General features: G+C 62.4%; 1 protein-coding gene across 2 annotated transcripts; it reads left to right on the top strand.

Annotated features, from left to right (window-relative positions):
* Positions 1-2,316: 2,316 nt before the first annotated feature.
* PHLDA3 (pleckstrin homology like domain family A member 3) lies at positions 2,317-4,878 on the top strand. Of its 2 annotated transcripts, none has more exons than XM_023632810.2 (2): positions 2,317-2,932; positions 4,232-4,878. In XM_023632810.2, exon 1 carries the CDS (start codon positions 2,492-2,494, stop codon positions 2,867-2,869), a length of 378 nt encoding a protein of 125 aa, XP_023488578.1. In that variant the 5' UTR covers positions 2,317-2,491; the 3' UTR covers positions 2,870-2,932; positions 4,232-4,878. The 2 variants fall into 2 exon arrangements, with proteins under 2 accessions (XP_023488578.1, XP_014593611.2); XM_014738125.3 differs by having other exon boundaries at positions 2,320-2,932; positions 4,210-4,878.
* The last annotated feature ends 1,929 nt before the right edge of the window (positions 4,879-6,807 follow it).

Genomic DNA, 6,807 nt, shown 5'->3' with positions numbered 1-6,807 from the left:
GGACAGGAGGGGAGCTTGGGGGTCCCTAAGGCAGGGCTGCGGGCTCCTCGAGCTCCCTCCGCCTGGCCCTAGGCCGCAGCAGACACCTGTTTGAGCTGCTTCTCTTCTCTCGTGGTGCCGTCCGCTGCCTCTCTAGGAGGGCGTCTCGGGTGATGACGTGATGACAGAGTCAGCTGCCCACGTGTGCAGGTGCTTCTGTGGCGGCGCGGGGCTCAAGAGCTGTGCGTGCAAACCGACAGCGCCCTCCCCACCTCCTGACACGGGTGCTGCCAGGATGGCCCTCCTCCCTCCACTGGATGGAGCTCCCCCCACACTGGACAGAGCTCAGGTGCCTGTTAGGCTCTGCAGCGGTGGGCGAGGAGATGGAAACCAGGGGTGTGGACACAGAGAGTCATTATTACACATCAAAAATTATGCTCGGGGCCGCTCCGTGGCCGAGTGGTTGAGTTCACGCTCTCTGCTTCGGTGGCCCAGGGTTTCACCGGTTCGGGTCCTGGGTACGGACATGGCACCACTCATCAAGCCATGCTGAGGCGGCGTCCCACATGCCACAACCAGAAGGACCCACAACTAAAATGTACAACTATGTACTGGGGGGCTTCAGGGAGAAGAAAAAAAAAGATTGGCAACAGATGTTAGCTCAGGTGCCAATCTTTAAAAAAAAAATTATTCCCATAATCATCTATTGCTAGTATGTCAATGAACAGGCCTGGGGGAGCTGACCAAGGCGGGGCACATGAGGACCAGGAGAGCCGTGGTCCAGCGCCTGGCCTGGTCTTGTCCCCGTCTTCCCCCAAAGGTGAGAGAAGTGGGGGAGGGGAGAAATGCCATTTACTGAGTCTCAGCGTTGCCAGGCTCTGTGCTGGGTCTTTCCCGGATGTCATCTACCTTGCTCGTCACACCTCTGTGAGATGAGAGCGGATTCATGGTCCCTTCTGACAGACAGAAACTCGAAGGAGGATGAGGAGGTGGGCAGGACACAGCGACCGTGGGGCAAGAGCCGAGGTTTGGACCCTGCTCTGCAAAGCTCATAAGACTCTTTCACGGAAAAGGGAGGGAAGCAGCCCTCACCCTCCCCACCCCCCCAGCCCAGGATGCAGGGGGAGAAGTCCTTCCCTTAGGAGGGGAGGGGAGCAGCAGGCCTGGGGCCGACTCCACCTGGTGTGGCCCGTCCACGCGGGTGAGGATGGGCCCCTCCAAGTGTGTGCACTGAAGAGGACTCCAGGCATGACATCCTCAGGTCCCCGTGGGGCCCCTCCTCCACCACAGGGAGGACCAGTGACCTCAGGCTCCTCTCTCCTTGGTTCCTTGGCACTGGACTCTGTCTACACGGCTCCCCTGGGGGAGTAGGGCGGGTGGGTGGTCCCAGCAGAGACAGCCGTGGGCAGCCTCTCCTGGGCCCTGCATGGAGAGATGTGCCCAGGTCGGAGGAACTCAACACAGGCTCGATTCCCTTTCCCTCCAAACACCAGGATCTTCCTCATTTTTCTTAAAAAATTTTTTTTTTAAGATTGGCACCTGAGCTAACAACTGTTGCCAATCTTCTTTCTTTCTTTCTTTCTTTTTTCCTGCATCTTTTTCTCCCCAAATCCCCCCAGTACATAGTTGTACATTTTTAGTTGTGGGTCCTTCTAGTTGTGGCATGTGGGACGCCGCCTCAACATGGCCTAGTGGGCGGTGCCATGTCCGCGCCCTGGATCCGAACCCTGGGCCGGCGAAGTGGAGAGGGCGAACTTAACCACTCGGCTACGGGGCGGGCCCCTCATTTTTCTGATTGCTCCATGCCAAGGGGGAGCTGGCCACCTAGGAGAGGGGGCAGAGGCTGGGGGGCCAGGACTCCCGGGCCTGGGAAGCATCCAGCAGATGTCTGACGCCCACATGCAAGTCCCAACCGGTGCCATGGCGCAGCCCGCTGCCGCGCAAGCCCTCCCGATCCCCCTCCCGCCCCAAGCAGCGCCCCCTTCCCTTTCGTCCCCGCTCTCTCCTCCAGGTGCGAGGCCTAGACGAGCTCTGGTTCCCAGAAGCGGCAGGCTGCTGGGTGAGCAGCGCCCCCTCGGTCCCAGCCCTCCCCTGCCTGGGCGGGGGCGCGGCGCCGAGAGGAGGGGAGGAGGGGAGAGGAGGGGCGGGAGGGCGCGGAGGGGCGGGCGGGCCGGGGCCGGGATGCGCGGCGGGCGGCGCAGGAGGCGGGCGCGGAACGTGTAAGGGCATGTCCCGCGAGCGGCCGCCCAGCGCGCAGACGGAGCCCAGGGGCGCGAGCGGGCAGCCGGGCTCTCGGGCCGGGAAGCCGCGGGGGCACCGGGCAGCGGCGGGGCGGGGCGGGGCGGGGCGGAGGAGCCGCGGGCGCAGCGGGCAGCGGGGTCCGGAGGACGGCGGGCGCGGGGGCCAGGGCGCACGGCCAGCCAGCCCCGGTCGCCGGCGTCGGGCGCCGCAGAGCCGGGAGGGGCGCCGCGCCCGCCGCAGCCTGCAGCCTTCCCGGGGTCCGGGGGCGCCCATGACGGCGGCGGCGACGGTGCTGCGCGAGGGCGTGCTGGAGAAGCGCAGCGGCGGGCTGCTGCAGCTGTGGAAGCGGAAGCGCTGCGTGCTCACCGAGCGCGGGCTGCAGCTCTTCGAGCCCAAGGGCGCGGGCGGCCGGCCCAAGGAGCTCAGCTTCGCGCGCATCAAGGCCGTGGAGTGCGTGGAGAGCACCGGGCGCCACATCTACTTCACGCTGGTGACCGAGGGCGGCGGCGAGATCGACTTCCGCTGCCCCCTCGAGGATCCTGGCTGGAACGCCCAGATCACCCTGGGCCTGGTCAAGTTCAAGAACCAGCAGGCCATCCAGACCGTGCGCGCTCGGCAGAGCCTCGGGGCCGGGACCCTCGTGTCCTGAACGGCCCGGCTTGCCATCTGCCTACGTGCGCCCCACCGACGCGGCGAGCAGAGGTCATGTCAGGTGAGCCCCCAGGGACTGAGTCCTCTCTCCTGCCCTACAGGGAATGGGGTCCCCCACCGGCACCCCACCTCAAAGCTGGACCATCCTAAGGCCAACAGCCAGCAGGAGCTCAAGATCCTGGTCCTGGGCGGCCTTTCCGCTGGGGCACCAGGCAGGCGGGTCCTGAAGGTGACCCTGGAGTCTAAGAGGCCGGTGGGCGGCAGGAGCCTTCCCACAGGTTGGTTCTGCCCTGACTTAGGTGGAGGGAGGCTGGCCCACACGTCGCCTCACCTGCTGGGGCTCTGCCCGCACCCGGGGCAGGGCTCCAGGGCTGTGGCCTTCCGGGAGCTGGGAGACCGGAAGGTGGGATGAGCCGAAGTTCCTCCCCTCCTGCCGGGATGAAGCACGGAATGAGGCAGAAACACAGTCTCCCTCTGTTAGCGGAGTCGTCAAGGGTTAGGAACAGAACCAGGGAGCCCAGGCCTCTGCTCCCCACTCTTGACAGTGGCTTTGGGGTCCTAAGGCTGAGCTGTTGGGAGACCAGGGGTGTTGGAGGGTGGGCAGGCCAGGCCACTGATGCCCCGGGGTGTGGGCCTGTCCACCTGACCGTGAGTGGCAGCCAATGCTGGGCTGGGCCAGAGGAGGAGAAGCCAGAGGAGGAGAAGCCGGCGGAGGGGGTGGGGTGCGGGGGCAGGGTGGGTGGGTGGGTGCAGGATGGGGTCATGGCTTGTTATTTGGAAGTCTTGATCCTCTTTGAGCAGTGGGGCAGCCGGTGAGGGCGGATTTGTGGTCAGGAAGGCCCAGGGCAGGGACCAGGAATAGCCTAGAAGCCCTGGCTGCCAGCCCTGTGCCCTGTTCCCCAGATGCCACTGCCTCCCCGTGAGAATTAGGAGCCGGGCTGAGGAAGGGTTTATACCACTCTGGTTCTGTTTTCTCCTCTGAAAACCTACAACCCCTGTGCCCCCACTACCACCTCCCACGCTCCCTGCTGCTCCCTACCCTGCGGCTTCTCCACCTTAACAGTAGAGTCCGGGTGACACCCTTTGAGCCTCCTGTTAACTCCCCTCACGGGGCAGTGGGGGCAGTGGGGGGGTTAGCCTAGAGCCTGGGCGAAGGCGGACCTACAGGCCTGGGGGGCTGGGAGGAAGCAGCGTCCTCCGTGGATTGCAGCGTGTTGTGCAAACACTAGTTTCTGTGTGTGTTCCGATGTGGGTGGGGAGCGCTGGTGTAGGACTGCTCGTGGTGGGTGCTCGGCACCTGGGGTCCACCCTGACCTGACTGCTCTTCTTTCCTGTCAGCTTCCCTGCTCTTTGGGCTCAGCGGGGCGCGACTGTGCTGCCCCAGGCAAGGCCGAGCCGTGGATTTGTGGAGGAGGCACTGGAGCTGAAGGAATGGATGGGCCCAGGAGGAGGGCAGCAGGCCACACGGGGCTGAGGATGAAGTTTCAGCCCCTGAACGCTCTGAGACTCGCAGGACATACGTGACTCATACATCAGGATGCACAGCCGGCAGCGCAGCCCCTGCCCCAGGGCCCTGCCATCTGCTCTGCAGACTGCTTTTAGTCCTTGCTTGGTGCCATGCCTGGAGGAGGGTGGTCCCCCCGGGGCGCCAAGCCACCACCTCGGGACTCGGGAGGCCAGCCTGGTACCCAGAGGAGGAACTGCCTTGGCGTCGCCTCTGGACTCACTTTGGGGGGTTGGGGTGGGGGGCTGATGGGTCTGTGGCCCACCTTTCGGGGGGGGTCTCCTGCTGCTTAGGTCCTTTTGGGACCCCCACCCATCCAGGCCCTCTCTTTGCACACTGCTTCCCTCCTGCCCGTCTTCGGCCCACTGCGGTGCTAGGCCTGGAGTGGGTGGGGGTGGGGGTGGGGGTTTGGCCATTAGCATTTCATGCCCATCCCCAAATGAAGATGCCCTGCCCAGGGCAGTGATCACACTGTTTGCTGAGTAAAATTCTTTGCCCACAAAGACTCTGTGCCTGGAGCATCTCTCCCCACCCCCACTTTCCCAATCAACCCACTGCCCATTCTGAAGTCTCCAGCCTGGGTGGGGGAGACACTGCCACTCCCACAGACATGGCTCCGTGGTCCTCGGAAGAGGGACCATAAGGCCCAGGCTGCAGGATGTTACCGCAGCCGACTCGGCCTCCACAGATGTCTGTTCTCCAGGAGGATGCCTGACCCTGCTATCCATGGAGGCGGCTCTGCTGTCCCCCTGTCGTTTATGCACTCTGGCTCTCTGCATGAACACCGTAAATCTTCCCTTACTGGATGGCTTGCAAGGAATAATTCCGGCATGGAGGAAACCGGTGCAGAGAAACAGCTGCCGTGAGTCCTACAGAAACGATAAGTCGGTAACACCCAAGGCCTCTCGTGTCCGCCTAGGCCTGGCCTTCCCTGTGGCAGAGCAGTGGCCTGCTTCCAAGTCTGGAAGAAGCCAGGAGGCCGAGTGGCCCCTTCGGCTATTTGAAGTCTCTTTAGTAACCACTTTGTGTTTGGTTCCCCGTTGAATTTCTCCTGCTGTGCAATCCAGACCTCTCTCCTGTCGCAGTGCTCAGAGCTCTCAGGAGCATCTCGCTTGTCTGACATATAAACCGCATCTCGCCACTGAATAAGAATTTACGCATGACCAAGGCATGTTTACAGATCCCTCATTTGTTAGCTCCTTAGGCTGGACACCTGTCCTGCCATAGCTTCACCCCAGCCTGGCAGATAGCATCCTTTTCTGTGGCAGGCCTGATCAGTGCTGAGAAAGACGTGGGGTCGACTAGAGTGCTGTGATCACTTGGTGATGTCTGCCACGGGCTTTGGGAGGAAGGGGGAAAGCTTGGCAGCACTTACATGGGGTCGGAGGGTGGAGAGAAATGGTGTCTGCCACCCCGTCCTCGATCCCAGCTTCCAGAATGGGGAAGGGTTAGCTCCTCCATCCTGCTAGAAAACAGCAGCCTCAAAAGTACAATCCTTGAGGCCGGTCCTATGGCCGAGTGGTTAAGTTCCCACGCTCTGCTTTGGCAGCTCGGGGTTCACCAGTCCAGATAGACACCATTCATCAGGCCATGCTGAGGCAGCGTCCCACATAGAGGAAAAAGAATGACCTACAACCAGGATGTACAACTATGTACTGGGGCTTTGGGGAGGAAATTGAAAGAGGAAGATTGGCAACAGATGTTAGCTCAGGGCCAATCTTCCTCACACATATACAAAAAATGCATTTAAAAAAAAACAGAATCCTTGCTCTTTCAGTCAAACCCAAAGGTCAGGTGGTGGGGATTCAGGCATAAAGAAAGAAAAGAGGTGTCCAGGCCATCAGAAATGGGAGAATGCTTGTGAACAGTTGGGATGGGGAGGCACCCTCCTTCAGCTAACGCCAAATGCCCCTGACGGGCCAGGCCTGCTTGGCACTGTGGATGTGGAGGCAAAGAGGCAGGATCTGCTCGTTGCACCCAGGAGTCCAGAGTCTGGTGGAGACAGAGCAGGCTGGGGCCGCAAGGCACTCCGCCACCGCCCAGCGCTGTGTCGGCCTCCACAGAGCTTGGAGGGCGCCTCCCCCTTGGAGGGAACGTGGCTGCAAAGGGCAGCCGGGGTGCGGCCTGCGTGGGTGGCAAGGGCAGGGGGCACCCGCAGGGAGGAGGGGAGCGGCTGCCCGCTTTCTTGGAACACCCAGCCCTGTGGGCTCCAGGGCTGCTCCCGTTCCTGCCCAAACCCGGCTTCAGTTTCTCCCTCTGCTGGGAGAGCCCAGCCCCTCTGAAGACTGTGCTGCTGTTAGAGCCCCTGGCACAGACCCTGGCCTGTTGCAGGCCCTCAGGACATTAATCCAGGCGCTGGCGGTGCTGGTGGTTGCGATGGAGATGGTCATTTGCTGCCTTGGTGAGAGCCCCGCAGCTTCCTGGAGTGTCCA

The sequence above is a fragment of the Equus caballus genome, chromosome 30 (genome assembly GCF_041296265.1).
Source record: "Equus caballus isolate H_3958 breed thoroughbred chromosome 30, TB-T2T, whole genome shotgun sequence".
Taxonomy (NCBI): Eukaryota; Metazoa; Chordata; class Mammalia; order Perissodactyla; family Equidae; genus Equus; species Equus caballus.
The sequence above is the reverse complement of the archived record's forward strand: the minus strand, read 5'-3'. Positions and strand labels throughout refer to the sequence as shown.